The 18,831-nt window shown below is 40.2% G+C and overlaps 1 protein-coding gene across 6 annotated transcripts in view; it reads right to left on the bottom strand.

Moving 5' to 3' along the window:
* Positions 1–533: 533 nt before the first annotated feature.
* CHN1 (chimerin 1) overlaps positions 534–18,831 on the bottom strand; it is a 178,027-nt gene continuing 159,729 nt past the window's right edge. For 4 of the 6 annotated variants that reach the window (XM_022570076.3, XM_089916645.1, XM_089916648.1 and 1 more), the window contains 5 exons: positions 15,539–15,712; positions 14,740–14,817; positions 11,016–11,153; positions 4,439–4,544; positions 534–3,023 (listed from right to left, as the gene is read on the bottom strand). In XM_022570076.3, coding sequence (XP_022425784.1) covers positions 2,852–3,023; positions 4,439–4,544; positions 11,016–11,153; positions 14,740–14,817; positions 15,539–15,712 — 668 coding nt within the window. In that variant the 3' untranslated portion in view covers positions 534–2,851. The remainder of the gene's footprint in view (positions 3,024–4,438; positions 4,545–11,015; positions 11,154–14,739; positions 14,818–15,538; positions 15,713–18,831) is intronic. The other 2 variants (XM_089916647.1, XM_089916646.1) reach the window with 1 other exon arrangement.

Below are 18,831 nucleotides of genomic sequence, written 5' to 3'. Positions count from 1 at the left end.
GGAAAATCTTCTGTTTCTCAATAATTTCCTTAAAACTATATACAGAGAGTTGAGAAGAAATGGACTTTATGTTCAGGGCAGAGGATCGGCAGTGCTGCCAAATCTGTGGGTGATGGTGGAGTGGCTCACTGGTCCCTTCTCCCACTCCTGATGGGATGGAAGTTGAAGCCTCTGCCTCATTTTATAAAAGGTCACGATTTGAGAAATCTCCAAGTAGTCTTAGAAAGACATGTATAAAAGACTCTGGTAAATTATTAAGAGCCTCCCTAAGTGACTGAAAAATGTTCCTTCATTTCAAGAAGTGTCACCCGACAATCCAAAGGTGCTCACAGATGACGTAGCTGTGATTTGTATCCACACGTCCTGGGGGAATGAACTACACAGCCATCTGTTTAAAAACATGCCCAGTGCACTTGTTCACAAACCTGGTAAATAGTAACCTTGTCTGAAGACTTACTCAGAACTTTATCTGAACATCTGCTTCTTATGTACTATGACCAGGCACTGCTCCTGTAATACAGATACACCTGTAATTCCAGTAAGTAGCTGCTCTAAAGTCAACCATATCTGTTAGTTTCAGGAAAAAATTAGGGTGATTATATTCTAATAAGGCAACTGAATTCTCCTTCAGAAGGACTTTGTACAAAATGAACTTCAGTCCTGAGCACGTAGCAGTAGTTCAACAGATGTACCTAACCCAGGGACAGACCCATGTGATCAGATTTCCCTGACAAATGTGTTTCATGAGTCAAAAGCATCCCCTTAGTGTTTAGTGCTTTTCAGTGACCTCCATTTTAAAGAAAATGTCTATATTATATAAAACAAATCTCTGTACTTTATTAATCTATACATCCCATGCTGCTTAGTGCTGTGACATTTTTCATATAGGCGGCTGTGGTTGAGGAGATAGCTGTAATGAACTGCACCACCACAGTTTTCTGAATATAGACATTAATAAAACATACAATCAACTTCCTACTATAGCCTAAGGGTAAAAATATGGAAAAACTCCATATTTCTGTCAGTTTCCGTTATCTTTTTTTTTTTTTTTTTTTTTTGCGGTACGCAGGCCTCTCACTGTTGCGGCCTCTCCCGCTGCGGAGCATAGGCTCCGGACGCGCAAGCTCAGCCGCTCCGCGGCATGTGGGATCTTCCCGGACCGGGACACGAACCCGCGTCCGCTGCATCCGCAGGCGGACTCTCAACCACTGCGCCACCAGGGAAGCCCAGTTTCTGTTATCTTTGTGACAGTCTTTTTTTTTTTTTTTTTCTGCGGCACGCAGGCCTTTCACTGCTGTGGCCTCTCCCGTTGCGGAGCACAGGCTCCAGACGCACAGGCTCAGCGGCCATGGCTCATGGGCCCAGCTGCTCCGCGGCATGTGGGATCTTCCCAGACCGGGGCACGAACTCGCGTCCCCTGCATCGGCAGCTGGACTGTCAACTACTGTGCCACCAGGGAAGCCCTTTGAGACAGTCTTGAAAGCACTAAGGATCGAAATGGCAAACATGGAAATGTGTCTTGTATTACTTTTGCAGTTTTTTTTCCCAAATAAATTTACCTATTTATTTATTTTTGGCTGTGTTGGGTCTTCGTTGCTGCATGCGGGCTTTCTTTAGTTGCTTCGAGCCAGGGCTATTCTTTGTTGTGGTGCACAGGCTTCTCACTGCAGCGGCTTCTCTTGTTGCAGAGCACGGGCTCTAGGCGTGCAGGCTTCAGTAGTTGTGGCATGTGGGCTCAGTAGTTGTAGCCTGCGGGCTCTAGAGTGCAGGCTCGATAGTTGTGGCACACGGGCTTAGTTGCTTAGTTTCACATGAGCGTTAAAAGTCATTCTTTTTAGTTAACCCTTTTTCTTTTTCTGATGGCTCTAGAAGGAACTCCTGCCTGTGCTCCCCACTGCCCCAAAAAGTTGAGAAAATATTCTAGATTTTTGCCAGAGTATGCAAGAAGAAAAATAAATTCAATGAACGGGTATTCTATTTCTAAGCAGTTTTAAATTATTTTTTTAGGAGCTCAACGCAAAACTTTCAACAGTAAACAAAAGAGGTGAGCGGGTGTACTCAGTATTAAATAAATGGCCAAACACATTTTTCCAAATACTCTCAGTCATGAGAAAAAAGTGAGCTATCAATATTTTTGATTTCTAAAAGCCAAATTTAATAAATTAATAATTGCATGCCAGATAAAAACACAAAATTACAACTGAAAACCAATAATAATTTAACAGAAAATGCTCTGCGTTGTACTTTTTTATTGGTAGAGGTAATTTACTAAAGTAACAAATCTGAAAACACATTTTGCTTTTGCTGGAAAGAAAGTACTATGCTAGAGAAGAACTAAGAGAAACCAGAAATAAAGCATTTGAGAAAAGCAGGCATATGTTATAGTCTATGGCGATGCGGCAGCCAGAGGTGCTGGTTTCTCCATTTGTGTGCATGTTTATGGAAGCATCAGAAACCAGTGACGCAGGACCCAAAAGCAAAGTCACGACAGAGTTACCCTGTGAAACATGCTGGACTACAACCACAGGCGACCCAGGACGAAGGGGTGGCGCAGGCTTGGTGTCTCCTTTGTGTGGGGTTCCCTTGCCAAACAGGGGGCTAATCATGCACTAGCTTGAGTTTCTCTTAACGTGATAAACACCCAGGACTACTAGAACTGGAAAGCATGTGTTCACTGTTTTACAAGGACAGTGGAGCAGTGCTATGAAAACAATGGGAAGTTCCTTCATTTTAATCTGGTTATATGCCCAAACTTCTAACCAAGAAATAATTCAGCTATAAGAGCCAATTAAATTACTATAAAACATTCCTTCATCAGTAAAACATTTCTTTTTTCCTTCAAACTAAAAATTTAAAATAAAATGTCTTCATTTTTGATAAGCAGCTCCACCACCAGTCTCTGATATCGTATATCATTCAGGGCAGCCATGGCGTCTAGTTCGGGAGATCTCATGAGGGTTGGGCCGAAAACAATCCCAAGGTTCTCTGCATTCATCAGATTCTCCTTTTCGTGAAGGGTCACTCTGAAAAATACAAGGAAGGGAGGGTGACTTCACGTAGGCTACGGGGGTCTTTGGCGTGCTAAGCACTAAAACAAAAGATTCACAGTAAAGGTTTGTGCCCACCGATCAGCTCTTTCGCGAGGTTATTTCTCTGCACTTCTCCTTAACTTCAAAGTACTGACTTTCCTTAACGTAAATGATGTTAGTAAATAATTTAAACGTCTGGTGATCACTGGAGCTGAAGCCTGAGTTGATGTGCTGGCCTGTGTGGAGTCAGTTCTATTTCTGGATTCGCCTGCCACAGCCTAGAGCTGCAGGGGTGTGTTTGTAAACAGAGAAGGGACAGGGTCATCTTGATAATTCCATCAGCTCTCCCTCCACTTTGGCGAGAGCTTGTTTCCTATAGAGCATTTTTGCCAAGTTGAATGGTTTATTGAGTAGTTAGGGACAGAGTGGTAGCCATATTAATAGGAAATGGCTCAAGCTAAGCAACCTCGTCAGGGAGTGTATTTATATTCTTTTTACTGCTACAGAAAAGGCACAGAGACTATAATTTGAGAGTTATTCCTTTGTTTTAGTGTGGAGTTCTTAACTGCATCCACATACACAGCAAACTTGAATTTACAAGTGAAGCATGTGAAAAAAAGTTTTAACTCATGGTGCTTTTAAGGAGGGAAACCATGTAAATCCTTAAAAGCACCGTGAGTTAAATATTCACTTCTGGGTAACTCGCACCTAAAGGCATACAAAATAGATGTCAAGTTCTGCTGGGCTTTTTGGTTTCTGATTGGTACTATAGTTGGAAATCCTAAAGCCACTAAAACTTGGTCATATAATTTTAAAAACCTTGCTTCAACTGGGAGAGATGGAGGGTGACCAAGCGGGGAAATAAAGCTGTATCACCGTCAATCACTTTAAAACATTCAACCGGAAGTAACTGAAGTATTTTATTTTCCATTCTTCTCTTTACTCCTTATTTTACTCCATCACTTTTTACAGCAGGTTTCAATATTGGCAACATTAATTCAATATTCTAAAATGCCAAGTCTGAAGTGCCTATTTTGGAGCAAGACATAAGTGAGCTTCCTTGCAAGTTGCTTTATTATACTAACGCTAGTGTCTTTACAGCTGCAACCTTTTCCCTTTCCACAAAAATTAATGCATGTCCTTGGCAGAATATTGGTATTTCTAACATATTTGGAACATATATTTGAACTGCGAATACATTTATGTTGGAATCAAGTCTGCATTCAGTATTGTAGTGCATTTTTTTAGCATTCCTTCTCAATGTGTGCGATTTTACACAAGAAGACAAGATACCTATGTATTTACTCATTCATTCAATAGATCATTTGTCCTTTCTTTCACCTTTGCTTTCATTTGATTCTTAACATTTGGATGTGGTACAAGTATAAGCGTCCGAGTTGGGAACTTGCCTCTTTAGATGCGCCATGAGATACCGGAGGGTTTCGCAGTGAGCGGGCGGCAGCAGTTTCAGTGCTTCATGAAGGGTTTCTAATTGCTCATCAGGATCCATAATTTCTATGGTAGCAAGATGAATACCAAGGAGAGAAATTTTAATAGACAACTGGTATAAATGGCCCATTTAATTCTATTCTTGTGGTGATCTTCTAAAACTGACAAGAAGTGCTTTCTCACAGGTCCTTGCCCACAGCCTTGGAAAGTATTTTTAAGGTTCAAGTCTCAGATTTCCAAAAGTTTAGTGTCAATGTGGCAATATCATTTACTTGGACTTTTGGGGGGAGCACCTAGTGTTTTCACTTGAGGGTCCTAAAGTCTGATAAATATGAAAATTGGATATTGGATGTATAGGATGTAACTATAAAAAATTCAGACACATAATAACGTATGCAAGGATAAAAACATATATTCAAATAAGGTCATCTTAGAACATTACAGACATACTGAAACAATGTTGCTCTGTTCAAAATATTTTGAAAATCTCCTTTCAGCAATGGTATACAAGCGATGCTAGCCCAGTGCCCACTGCAACCCCTGCCAAAGTTTTATTAATTGATATTCATGCTTTTTTCTTTGTAGACCAAGAAATGTATCATCAAATATTTACTTCCTTTATTCATTAGACTGTTTTAAATTATTTTGTTATACAAAAAAGTCAATTCTACGCTCAAAGCACAATTCTTCTACTTAAGATATTCAGAAGAATGCAGTACAGAATTTGAAGGCAATTCCAAACGTTCTGAGTGACAACAGGACCCCTGAAATAAATGTGACTCTTACAAAGGTGTAACTTTGAGGGGGACAATCTTCATTTGGATATTTTAGTTCTGTTTTGGCCAAAAAACCACATTCCTTTGAGGTCACAGACTGCGTTTAATTCATCAATCACTTACATATTCAGAAACAATAGACATCTTCAGAATTTCATGCTCTCAAAAAGAGGACCATAGCACATTCCTGCTTCTACCCAAACGTCAAGAAGATGGGGTGCCTTTAAACTCTGGGCTTCAGGGCAATTGCCTTTAAGTGTTGGTTAGCAGCCTTGAGATGCTGGAAGGCCATATCTGACCAGAATACAACATTTTAGACACAAGACCAAGAATCCTACTCTTTCTAATTTATAAAACAAACCAACTCAACGGCAATGTATTGGAGTCAGGTAAAAACCGATATAAGATGAAAGTGAAAAGTTCCTAGCATTGGCAGAGCAGATGTGATAAATTTCAGAATGTGAACAGTGACTGAAGCTTTTTAATTCAAAGAAACTTTGGCCATTTTACAGTTTCTGCCCAAAGCTTCCCCAGAGTTCTTGGTTCATTTCTTAGCAATAAAGAATGTATTGTTTGCCTTCTGCTATGATAAATAATGCATAGTCTTTGAACCATGGGGCATTAAGGTTCAAAGTGCCAATTCATCACAGCAGTAACGTCTCAGATACTGAAATCCAATCATTTACTTTCTAGAATGAACAGAAGAAAATTCCATTTACTATAGAAAACTACTATTTATTTTTTACTTAGCTATAGTTTTTATGATTGGACTAATTAATTTGAAACTACAGTATTCTGGAAATTGAAAAAAAGAGTAACTTAGTCTCCTTTTCACTTCTATAGTTAATCTTTATAAGGAGACTCTTGAGATAGTGTGAAATTAAGGACAGTGCACGTGGCCTAGCAAAGAAACAAAATTCCCTGTTCACAGAGAGCTTTCTACTGGAGGCAACAGACAATAAATATTCTATCTTACAGTTTATACTAGATTAGAATGAGCGCTACGCAGAAAACAGCAGGGTAAGAAACACTGGGAGGGCTGTGAGGGTGCAGTATTACATGGGATGGTCAGGATAGGCCTTAATGAGAAAGAAAGTCTCGCGTACAGACTTTGAGGCAGGGAGGGAATGAAACCCATGGAGATCTGGGTGAAGATGGTTCCAGGCAGAGGGACATCTGAGCCATGGTTCCGAGGGGAGGGTGTGCCTGTAATGTCTGAGGAGAAGCGAGGAGACAAGTGTGGCTGCAGGAGGCTGAGCAGAGAGGAGCAGACGGGGGTGAGGTCAGAGAGGTAACAGGGCACTTTATCACGGCAGGTGCTGCGGGCTAGTCTAAGAACACGGCATTTACGGAGAGAAATGGGAAGGTTCTGCATGAGGGAGGGTCAGGATCTGATGTACACTTTTCACAATATTGTTCCTCTGGCTGCCATGTGGGAAACAGGCTACGAAAGGGCAAGAGTGAAAACAGAAAGACCACTCTGGTCATGATTACAAAAATCCAGGTGAGGAATGACGCTCGTTTAGACCAGGTGGTGGCAGTGAAGGTGGTAAGAAGTTGCTGGATTCTGGGTATATTTTGAGGGTAGAGTCCAGAGGGTTTCTTGATGAGGGATGTATGAAAAAGAGAATAATCAAGAACGAGCCAAGGTTTGGGCTTAGACAATTGAAAGGATGGAGCCTCAATCAACTGAGATGGGGAAGATCACGGACGGAGGAGGTCTGGGGGGAAGGTCAAGAGTTCTGTCTGAGATGTCCTTCAGGCGTCCAAGTGAACATACCGACTGTGGACTGGTCTGGGGTTTGGGGAGAGGTCCAGACTGGAGCTATAAATTTGGGAACATATGACAAAATGCATTTGAATATATGGATGTTAAATTGACAAAAATTCTTCCCTGGAATTCATTTCTCCTTTTTCCCCACTTAGAAGGGTCTTGCCCATGATCAATTCTTCAGAGAACACAAATCTTTAGCCTTAAGAAAACCACAGCATAATTTAAGAGCGAGACAGACACAGTGGAAGGTACTCTGAGATGAATGGCCACCATCAGTTGTTCAAGTATACGAAAGGCTTGCATGTGGGAGAGGGTGACACTGGTACTACTGCCAATGGGAGGGAGTTAAAAGCAGGCAGATTTCCCTGCGCATCTGTCAGTGGACATCTGTCTACCAGCGGACGGGCTGCCTAGAGAAGCAGTGATCTTGCAGTTACAGGGTATTTAAAAAAGAATTTGTTGTAGAAGAAAGTCCAGTTATGTGACCTCCTTAGAGTATCTAAAAACTCTAAGATTTTACGGTTCTTAATATAAAATTATGTTTACTCAACAAATATTTTTGAGCACCTATTACGTGACTGGGCACTGAGGGAAAACAAACAGGAGAGGACTCCTGCCTCTGGGGAAGTTACAGTCTACTAGGGAAGACCAGACATGACTATAACTTTGGCAGGAAGGAACAAGGCTGTGAAAGAAGCCCAGCCAAGCGCGATGGGAATCCAGGGGAGAAAGGTGGCCTATGGCTGCGAGGTCCAGGGAAGGTCTGGAGGATTTGGGGATGTGGACATTGTGAGGGCAGGAAATGAGCGCTCTGAATCTGCATCACATCTAGTTACAAGCTCTTTGAAAGAATGTATTGTCTAATTCTTTACAGAGAAACTCAAATACAAGAAGAATAAAACTTAGGCAAGCAAAAGGGGTGAATCAGTGGCAGAGCTGAGGGGAAACTCGGCAAGCTACCAGGCTTCTCTTCAGGACATTTTAAGTTGCTGAGGACAAAGAACTCTGGGTTTTCTCTCTGAGTTGATCTGACTCGCTCAAGATTACACACCGACTGAGTCATGTAGCTTTTCTAAGATCTTCTGGGAAGAGCTCTTAGACTCCTTGGCCAGAGGAAGGTTTCTCCATTCAGCCTGACCAGGAGCTCAACTGTGGCAGTGCTGTTTCCACGGAGGTTGGGAAGCCTCCGTGCATGCTGGGTTATTGAGCACGGCCTGTGAGAAGCATCTGTCTTCTGGGCCTTTGTACTGTAGGGCACCAATTTCTTCACTGGGGAGAGGGAATGAGGATGAAGTGCTGGGTAGACCAAGGCTTCTAGGTGGTTCATTAAGTGAGTTTCCAGGGGATCATGAAGCTCTTCAAGATTTTGGTTGGGTTGCCCTGGCCTCCTCCACCCTTGGATCTTTTTCTTCATTTCTTGCCACCACTCCCTTCCAGCTTTCACCCAGCAGCTTCTCCAAGGGAGGCTGCAAGAGCAGAGCTCAAACAGCTTTTGCAGGAGAAAGCTTGAACACAAGCTCTGATTTTTTTGTTGGCAAGGGCTGCTAATAAATGCCAGACACCTGAGACCTGAAAAACACGGCCCCAGTTGTTTTAGTGGCTGAGATACAAAAAAGTTCTGAGATACAAAAAGCTCATCGGGAGGGGTGAGCTAGCCCTGTCCTTTGTTTGGAAAGGGTTCCGCCCCTGCCCTCCTATCTTCCTCCTCCGTTTAAGCCTTCTGTACCCTGTTCCATCAGGCGAGCCAGGCTGTGTCTAGTAGAGTGGAGACAGTACGGCTTTGACAGATGTGGGTTTGATGCCAGGGCCACCTCCTCTCACCATGTGTCCCTGGACAATTTACTTATACCTGTAACATCTCATTTCTTCTAAAACAACATCATGGGTGTAAAGTGCCTAGCACCATTCCTGACACCTAGTATATGCTCTATAAATCTTAGCTTCACTCATCTTCCTTATCTTCTTATACAGATAAGAGAATGGCTGTATCTATGCATCTAAAGAATAAAACAGACTCTACTACTAGGAAAGACATGTTACAAGGACACAATGCTCCACAAACTTTTTGATATCAGTATCAAACACGTACAGTAAACGTTTATATTGTGTGTAAGTATTATGCCAGGGTTTTTTTTTTTTGGTGCCGTATGTGGGCCTCTCACTGTTGTGGCCTCTCTCGTTGCAGAGCACAGGCTCCGGACGCGCAGGCTCAGCGGCCATGGCTTACGGGCCCAGCCGCTCCGCGGCACGTGGGATCCTCCCGGACCGGGGCACGAGCCCACGTCTCCTGCATCGGCAGGCGGACTCTCAACCACTGCGCCACCAGAGAAGCCCCTCTATGCCAGGGTTTTTGATGTCACACATCAAAACAGTTTTATATTAGAAGGAAATGGAATTTCTACCTTGATTTAGGAAAGTTTCTTTCTTACGATGTGCTTTCAAGAGACTCTGAGGGGTGACATAAGGGGGCTTGCTGATTTCACACCGGAGGGCTGTTTCAGACACAAACCCAAGAACAGTGACAAATGCTTTGGAAGAATAATAAAGAGGGGAGATTGTCCTCAGCAACTCAGGTGGGTGTGGGGAAAGAAGGTGAGGTAGTTTGGGGGTGTGGGGCAAAAGGCCTTAAAATCCGTAAGGAGTGCTTAGATTTTTCTTCTAAGTAGATAAAGGGGTTGTGTAGCGTTCATACCCGGGGTTTGAATCCTGGCTCTGTCCTGTGCTAATCGGATGCCCTTGGGGTAGCCACAGAGCTGAGTTTCAATTTTACTAGCAAGGAACAGGGGGCAGGAACACCATCCAATGGAGCCCCCAGAGTTGTGCCAGGGGTCAGAGCAAACCGAGGTCTGAGCAGCCCTTTGCAATACAGGTGTATGTCAAGTGCCTTCCAGGTTAGTGGCGATCTGACTTATCTCTCTGGGGAGGAAACCTCTGCCCCACCAAAGAAGAACCCGTAAGCTCCCTCAGACAATTTTCATGATCTGCCCTGAATCCCCAATTCCCATGAAAGAGATCTAGAGTCTTGTATGTTTGTAAACGTACAAACGTACAAACGTTTTTACGTTTGTAAAAACCAGTGTAATTCTCACAGCTGTTCTCTACGTGAGAGCTTGAGCTGACCCGCGAGAAATCAGGGCTCCATGGAACTAACCACAAAAATTCTCAACACAAGCTCTGAAGGAGAAACTGAAAGTTAGAACAAAGCAAGTTTGTACTTGTGAAATTTCAAAATCAGAAAGCAAATCAGAGTTACTCAGGAAGTGATGTTATTATTTAAAGATTAACACAGCATATGGTTTTTAAGAGAGAAAAGTAAATGACAGAAATAGCCTATCTTTTCTAAAAAATGGTAATGCCAACACTTAAAATCTGTTAAGAATTCCCTTCTTTAAAAAAACAAGTGTAAATTACAGGTATGATTTTTGCACCATAAATAAAATTTGGCAAAAGAGCCTTTGCTTTTTCTCATTTTCATCTTAACTAAAACTTAAAAAATAACTTTTTGATCTAAGAATAGTGCTCCTTAAAGTATAATCTATGAACCCGTGCCAGTCTGCAAACTGCTTATTAACGGCCTGTCACAGGATAAGGACAGAAATTGAGAGTAAGAATTTATATATTTTATAGCATTCTGACAGTAATCTTCACGCTTGCTGAATCTAATAACAAATAGTTGGTCTTGTTTTTTCAATTTTATTTTTCTAGTTATTTTTATCTTATTTTACAAAAGTACTGGTCCATATCTAGGAGAACTGGTATAAGCCTTACTTTGGAAAATACATTGCAAAGATGCTTCTGATGGTAAAAGTCATAAACAACCTATGTTAGAGAAGAGTTCAAAATTCTTGTGAGTGTATTAGCCATGGAGAGAGGCCAGGGAGAAATATTTCATAAAATGCATTCAAGGTACTCAGCAGAAAAAACAGGAGATGTGATTACCAAGAAGAGGCGATTTGTCAGGTTACAAATGCACGCCTTCATACTTACTGGCAGACTCTATAAACTTAGGGTAGGCATCGTATGTGATGAGTGGAATTGGTAAATCTCTGAAGTACAGTTTCAGTGCACCAGTGATAATGTTGATATCTTCATACATGTTCACAGAAATATCTGCTTTCTCACCATCTTTGAAGGATGTTAAAAGAAACAGAAGTAAATATCTGGATTCATAGCACTTTTAACAAATAACGTTTTTTTGTATACTGTTTTTAAAGATGAGCAATGCTTCAGTGTTTAACATCAAATTCACTGTGCTGAAATATATATATTTTTTTCTGTGAAAGACAATCTATTTTTATGAGTTTTATATTCTGAAGTTACTTATTTTTCCATGTTTAATGATGGAGGGGAAAAGTAGGAGATGACTGAGGTTAACAGAAATATTTTTAAATTTCATGAGTACTTGAGAATTCCTAGGGGAATAATGTGGGGTTACTTTTTTTTCCTTTTTAAAATAAACACAGAGAATGTGAAAAATAACAGCTGAGCTCCTCCCAACTTAAAAAAGACCCAGCACAAGAGGCCACCTTTGATTCACCCCAGGTTCCCACACCTAATGTTAGATCTTGCCTGAGCCCTGTGGGTAGGAGAGGTAGTGAGAAGTGAAAAAGCAAAACAAAACTTTAGAGTGTTGATATAACAAGAGAAAAAATTATAAAATAGAGGAAATTTTAGAGTTGCTGGGCCTTATGACTCTCAAGCAAAGCTGGCCTTCTTTCAGGGTGGCCCCTTCTGCCCTCCCCCTGCACTTAGTACTTTGTTAAAACAGCTGAATTTTCATCTACTAAAGACTTAATTAGCGTCTACTCTGAGCTAGATCTTATACTAGCTTTCTTTTATTCCATTTAGCTTATGAAAGATTTTTAATGATTAAAAAGCAGCCTCTTATATTTGGTAGTGTATATATGTCCATGCCACTCTCTCACTTTGTCCCAGCTTACCCTTCCCCCTCCCTGTGTCCTCAAGTCCATTCTCTACGTCTGAGTCTTTACTCCTCTCCTGCCCCTAGGTTCTTCAGAAATATATATATATATTTTTTTAGACTCCATATATATGTGTTAGCATACAGTATTTGTTTTTCTCTTTCTGACTTACTTCACTCTGTATGACAGTATCTGGGTCCATCCACCTCACTACAAATAACTCAATTTCACTTCTTTTTATGGCTGAGTAATATTCCATTGTATATATGTGCCACATCTTCTTTATCCATTCATCCAATGATGGACACTTAGGTTGCTTCCATGTCCTGGCTATTGTAAACAGAGCTGCAATGACATTGTGGTGCATGACTCTTTTTGAATTATGGTTTTCTCAGGGTATATGCCCAGTAGTGGGATTGCTGGGTCATATGGTAGTTCTATTTTTAGTTTTTTAAGGAACCTCCATACTGTTCTCCATAGTGGCTGTATCAATATACACTACCAAATGTAAAATAAATAGCTAGTGGGAAGCAGATGCACAGCACAGGGAGATCAGCTTGGTGCTTTGGGTCCATCTAGAGGGATGGGATAGGGAGGGTGGGAGGGAGATGCAAGAGGGAGGGGAGGGCTTCCCTGGTGGCACAGTGGTTGAGAGTCCGCCTGCCGATGCAGGGGACACAGGTTCGTGCCCCGGTCTGGGAAGATCCCACATGCCACAGAGCGGCTGGGCCCGTGAGCCATGGCCGCTGAGCCTGCGCGTCTGGAGCCTGTGCTCTGCAACAGGAGAGGTCACAACAGTGAGAGGCCCGCATATCACAAAAAAAAAAAAAAAAAAAAAAGAGAGAGGGGATATGGGGATATATGTATATGTATAGCTGGTTCACTTTGTTATACAGCAGAAACTAACACACCATTGTAAAACAATTATACTCCAATAAAGATGTTAAAAAAAAAAGCAAACATGTATTCAGAAATAAAATAAACCATGATAAATGTCAAAAAAAAAAAAAAAAAGCAACTTCTTTCCTACACAGCTATTAGAATGGCTAGAATCCAGAACATTGATAACACCAAATGCTGGCAAGGATGTGGAGCCACAGGAACTCTCTTTGGTTGCTGGTGGGAATGCAAAGTAGAACTGCCACTTCGGAAGACAGACAGGTTCTTGCAAAGCTAAACAAACGCTTACCATATAATCCAGAAATCACACTCCTTGGTATTTACCCGAAGGAGCTGAAAACTTTTGTCCACACAAAAACCTGCACACAAATGTTTACAGCAGCTTTATTCATAACTGCCAAAAAAAATGGAAGCAAGATGGTCTTTCAATATGTGAACAGAGAGACTGTGGTACATCCAGACAAAGGAATATTATTCAGTGATAAAAACAAATGAGCTCTCAAGCCATGAAAGACACGGAGGAACTTTAAATATGTGTTGCCAAGTAAAAGAAGCCGGCCTGAAAAAATTACATACTGTATGATTCCAACTATATGATATTATGGAAACAGCAGAGCTATGGAGTCAGTAAAAAGATCAGTGGTTGCCAGGAGTTCAGGGGAGGAAGGGAAAGAACAGGTAGAACGTAGGGATTTTTATGGTAGTGAAAATTCTGTATGACACTGTGATGGTGGATACATGATGTTATGCCTTTGCCAAAAACCACAGAACTGTACAACATAAAAAGTGAACTTTAAACTATTGACTTTAGTCAATAATAAGGTATCAATGTTGGCTCATCAATTATAACAGATGTACTGTATGAATGAGAGATGTTAACAGAGGAAACTATGGGCAGGGGCAGGAGAGGAGGGATTATATGGAAAATCTCCCATGGCCAGTGGCTGGGAATGGACATGCTCAGCTGCTACCTTTCAGAGAAAAAGAAATGCCTAACATTCAATCTGGCATAGATTCAGGGTTGTTCCTGATGCCATTACTTCATGTCATTTTCTTCAATCTTATCAAATATGTGGGCTGACCTAGATTTCCTCCTACTGGGTTGGTAATAATATCTCATTTATTTTGTCTTCTGTCTCTGTTGGCTGTAAGAAGTCTGTGATGGGAGGGGAGTGTAATGGAACTAGAAATTTGTACTTGCAAAGGAAAGAGGCTCTTTACAATCACAACTCCTATTCTGTTTCACTTCCTGTATTCAAGTTTACAGTTCCTTGGTACCACCTACTCCAGTGCTCAAAACAAAGACAATCTGGAGAACCATGGCAACAAACCTTAATTTAAACGTTAGTTAAAAGAAAAGTCCCATTGAGCTCTTCTTTGGCTGGGTCCTTCCTCCCACAGTGGGAGGTCTGATGCCAGAAGGTCCCCAGTTCCTCTCAGATTCCTGCCCTGACATGAGCTCAGACTTTGATAACGATGCCGGGGAGGCATGCACAGCAGGCAGAGTTAGGTGGGCAACCGCAAACCTGGAAAATCTGAGATCTGCAATGACTTAGATTCCCTCCCCTACCATCAACCTCCACTGTTTTCTCCATGGTTCTTGGTAAATTTAACTGCTATGTATACATTTTGGTGAACGTGGACCAGGCTTGGATACTCAAATGTTGGTAATACAGTTAAATTTTATGCTTATTTCTCACCCTGAAATTTAACAGTTTAATACTTACAACTAATACAAAAAATAATAAAAATTATAAGCTAAGTCTTTTCATTTGGCATAATAATCATTAATGATTTAGAAAAATAATGGAAAGAATAACATAAGAAACTGTGCCTTTTTTTGGCAGAGAATTATTGTCCTAAGTTAATGAACCTGCTGGAAAACACACCTCTGTCAAAAGCCATCTTGACATCTTCAATTAGGTCACTAAATCCTGAGACTCGGTACAGTCCTTCAGAATTAAGACCTGTAGAAATAAAGCAGGGAAGCTAATTAGTTTCTTTGGGATTATGCCTTTTCTTCGAATTTTAACTTCTCATACTTTAGGCTGGGGAAGTAATGTGTCAGGAAGAATGATGAAATATACATGTTTAGAAACCTCTTCGCACTTTTCCCCTAAAATAAAACCATTTCACTCACAGTTCTTTAATTCTGACCTACTGTGACTTGAATATCTGTAATTTGGCTCATCATTTTGTATAACTAGATCAAATACCTTAGGTCTTAAGGGAAATTATTTCATCACCCCCTTTACACCATAAATTCTTTTACATAACGGAAGACTAAGATAAACTATATTAATAGGCATATAGCAGTTTTTCCCAAGTGGCAAAGAATAATTAGGGTGCATGCAGTTCTGGTTTTTGGTTTTTTGGCCTAGGATAGTTTTAAACAGAGCATTTATACCTTTGCTTTTTGGACCTAAGAAAAAATATAAAAACTGAAAAATGAATTGGTACCTACATATCAACTTTTACAGACAGGAAGCATCAACCATAAATATATTTTAAGCATATTTCTTATAACTGGTTAAATGTACCTTGAAATCATGCTGGTTGATTATCTGTTAACTGATTTCAGACTTTCAGATCATTTGTTATCTGAAATAATTCCCCCTAAACTTGCAGAAGAAAACCTGGTTGTGCAGTGAGTTATGACTGCTCTGAACCTTGCTGGAAACGCCTCACCTCGAGATTCAATCTCCCTGATGCACATGTCCACCACCATGGGCCGCTTAGTGATGTGGGCTTTCACGAGTGTTGTCAGGTCACAACTGTACACCTTCTTGACATGTTTCAAGTCTGGCTTACAGTCATTTGGGACCATCTTGGAACACTGCTTATGAACATTCAATCCACAATCTAAAGAATAAAGAAAGGAAAAATTCATTATTATTTTCAGAATTTTGAGCATTCTGGAGGTTTATTTTGGCAAGACACTCCAACTTGAATTAGGTTTAAAAGGGGACTAGCTTCCAGCCTGCAGAGTGGGGGAAACATTCTTCTCATTCTTTAGGAAAATTCTGATTTTAAGTTAGAAGACTAGAATTCTAGCTCATGTTCTGTCATTTACTTGCTGTATGGTCTCAGGAGAATACCAACCCAGGCCAAACAAAATTAGTAAGTGTTGAATTAAATGTCTACAAAATGTAACATTACACCAACTAGCCAACTAAAAATTTAAAGTTCCATTTCTTTAAAGTTATATAAAAAATTATATTCAATGTGGATATAACTGCATTTTAATAAATCTGATATGAGGTGGAATTGAACCTCCAAAAGTAAGAGTATCCCAGGGCCCTCTTAAGTTGATGCTGCTCATATATGTATCTACTCCTAACTCTTTATATATATGTATAAGATAATGAATATAGAATACATCTAGTAGCTAAAAATAGCCACAGTTATTATTTGTTACTACTATTATCAACAGCTTACTAATGCCAAGCACTATTCCAAGTGCTTTACATTATTTACAGAAAACTCTATAAACCAGGTACTTTTATTCTTCTCTTTCATAAACCTGATGAAACCAAGCACGTACGTGTTAAGTAACTTACCCATGGCATTTAGTACATTTGAGCTGAAATTCAAGGCTACAAAGATTGTAGAGTCCACGATTTTAACACCTATACCATATTGCCTCTACTGAAGTTGTTCCTTTGCTTTGTCATTTTGTTGGGTTATAGCTTCTAAGATGCCAGAACCCAAATATTTTCTAGTTAATATTTTGAGGTATTTTATTTTCAACAAGAAGAGCACAATGGCATTTTAGAAGAAATAGAGAGGGATACAAATATTTTGCTAAATTGGACCTAAGAGACATGGACCATACCTGAATAATTTAACTAAAAATAAATGTCACCTTTATGTTTGTTTAAAATATTACCCATTTGTTTTTAAGTTCATGAAAACTTGGTGCTGACCTCCCATAAATCCAATCCAACTGAGGTACACACAATTTATAGCCAGGTCTTAATGGATTTGAAAACCATACAGTCCCACGACCACTGTCTGTGGTCCTTGGGCAAGCTTCAGTTTTGCTTGCTGTTTGGGCAGAAACGGGAGCATAACATTTACCTCACAGAATTGTTATGAGAATTAATAAGCCAATGCATTCGAGGTGATTTGCATATTATAAAATGTTAGACAAATACCGATGATCATCATCATTATTATGACTTTTGGTAAAGCTGAAATCTAGTTATATATATGGCAGTAACAGTTAACAAAGACAAGGAAAATTAGCCAAAACTTATAAATAGAATTGTTCTTTCATTAAATATGTAGATATTACCAACTTGAAAAAAGAACTTAAGGCTTGTGGTGACTCTAAGGGAAGAAGTCATGTGTACTGAGCACCTCCCATGTGCAAAAACAGGCTAGGTGTCGAGGGAAGCTGAGTCTTTGAACATGTGTGTGTACGTGAACAGCACTGGCGATGGCACAGCCCATGCTAATAGTGTCCAAACATCGTCATCACTAAAGAAGAACAGGTGCTTCTTTGAATATGTAAAAGCTGCCAGGGCAAGGAGCTGAATCTGTACCATCTGAAGAAATGACCCAACACTGTTCTGTGTAGTTAAATAATGTCCAAATGAATACATAACCCGAACCCCAAATTCCTCTTTATTCTATATTAGATATAAATAAGATTTCTGATTCAATCATAAGGCAACTCAGTGGCAATGGCCACTTAAAGGACCTCATTTCCCCTGAAATTTTAATGTTTTGTATAACTTCCGTAATTTAGAGTTAGATCTAGAATCTATTAGCTGTGTGATTTTGAGGGGGTTACTTAAACCTTCTGTGCCTCAGTTATATAAAATGGGAATAATAATAGTATTTATCCATTAATATTAGATCTATTTTAGGTTCTATTATTATGTTAATGTGAGGCTTTAATGTTAATACACATAAAATGCTTACACATAGTAAATTATAATTGTTTACCATGACTCTGTTATTATTTAGAAGAATGAAACATTCTGAGAGGCCTTTCCTAGGTAGTGCCCCAGGGCTCACTGTAAGGCAATGTCATAATCAGCTTAAGGTCAGGAGCTAAGCTGACTTCTAGGCCAATTCTGTGTTCGTCAGATGTGAATGCCAGGTCCTGAAAAGGACTTGGATGCTGGGGTTATAGCTGCTTCCTCATCTACACTGTTCTTTATACACTTCATTTACATAAACGTACCTCCAAATAGGTACATCATTTTTCTCTGACTGCTTTCACCAAATCTGGGGAGTCTTCAGCCACCAGTTTTTCAAATATCTTCCACCCTCTCACTCTTTATCCTCTCCCAGGACTCCAACAACACAAATGCTAAATCTTCTGTTCTACAGGTCTCTGAAGCTCAGTTCACTTTTAAAAATCTATTTTTGCTCTCATTTGAATTGGATAATATCTACTGATCTATCTTCAGCTTCACAGATTCCTTCCTCTGACATATCGTATCTACCAGTGAGCCCATCCCGTGGGTTTATTTGTTAATAAAATTTTCAGTTCTAAAATTTACATTTAGTTCTTTCTTATATCTTTATTTCTTTTCTGATATTTCCTATTTTTTTCATTTGTTTCAAGAGTGTTTCTAATTGCTTCTTGGAACGTTTTTATGATAGCTGCTTTCCTTGTCTGATAATTCCAACATCTCTGTCATCTCAATATTGGCGACTGTTGATTATCTTTTTTCATCTGAGTTGAGATTTTCCTGGTACTTGGAAAACAGGGTTCTACCCACAGCCTTCTGCTGCAGCATCCAGCAGAAGTCCGTGGGTAGGGGTAGCAATGTGGCTTTATCATGGTGTTCACCTGGAGAATGGTAGATACGGCTAAAAGACTTCTGTCCGGCTTGGGTGCCCTTTTCCCAGGGCTTTGGCTAGGAAGAGCCAGCTTTTCTTGGGATTTGTCTGTGCCTATTGGCATTTATGGGTTGTGGGTATCTTTAATGCTCAGGCTGGGATACACAGGAGTTTCAAAAAAC

This window comes from Delphinapterus leucas, chromosome 8 (assembly GCF_059928025.1).
Source record: "Delphinapterus leucas isolate spDelLeu-1000000601 "Yukka" chromosome 8, BTC_Dleu_Yukka2, whole genome shotgun sequence".
Classification (NCBI taxonomy): Eukaryota; Metazoa; Chordata; class Mammalia; order Artiodactyla; family Monodontidae; genus Delphinapterus; species Delphinapterus leucas.
This window is presented reverse-complemented; position numbering and strand designations above follow the sequence as displayed.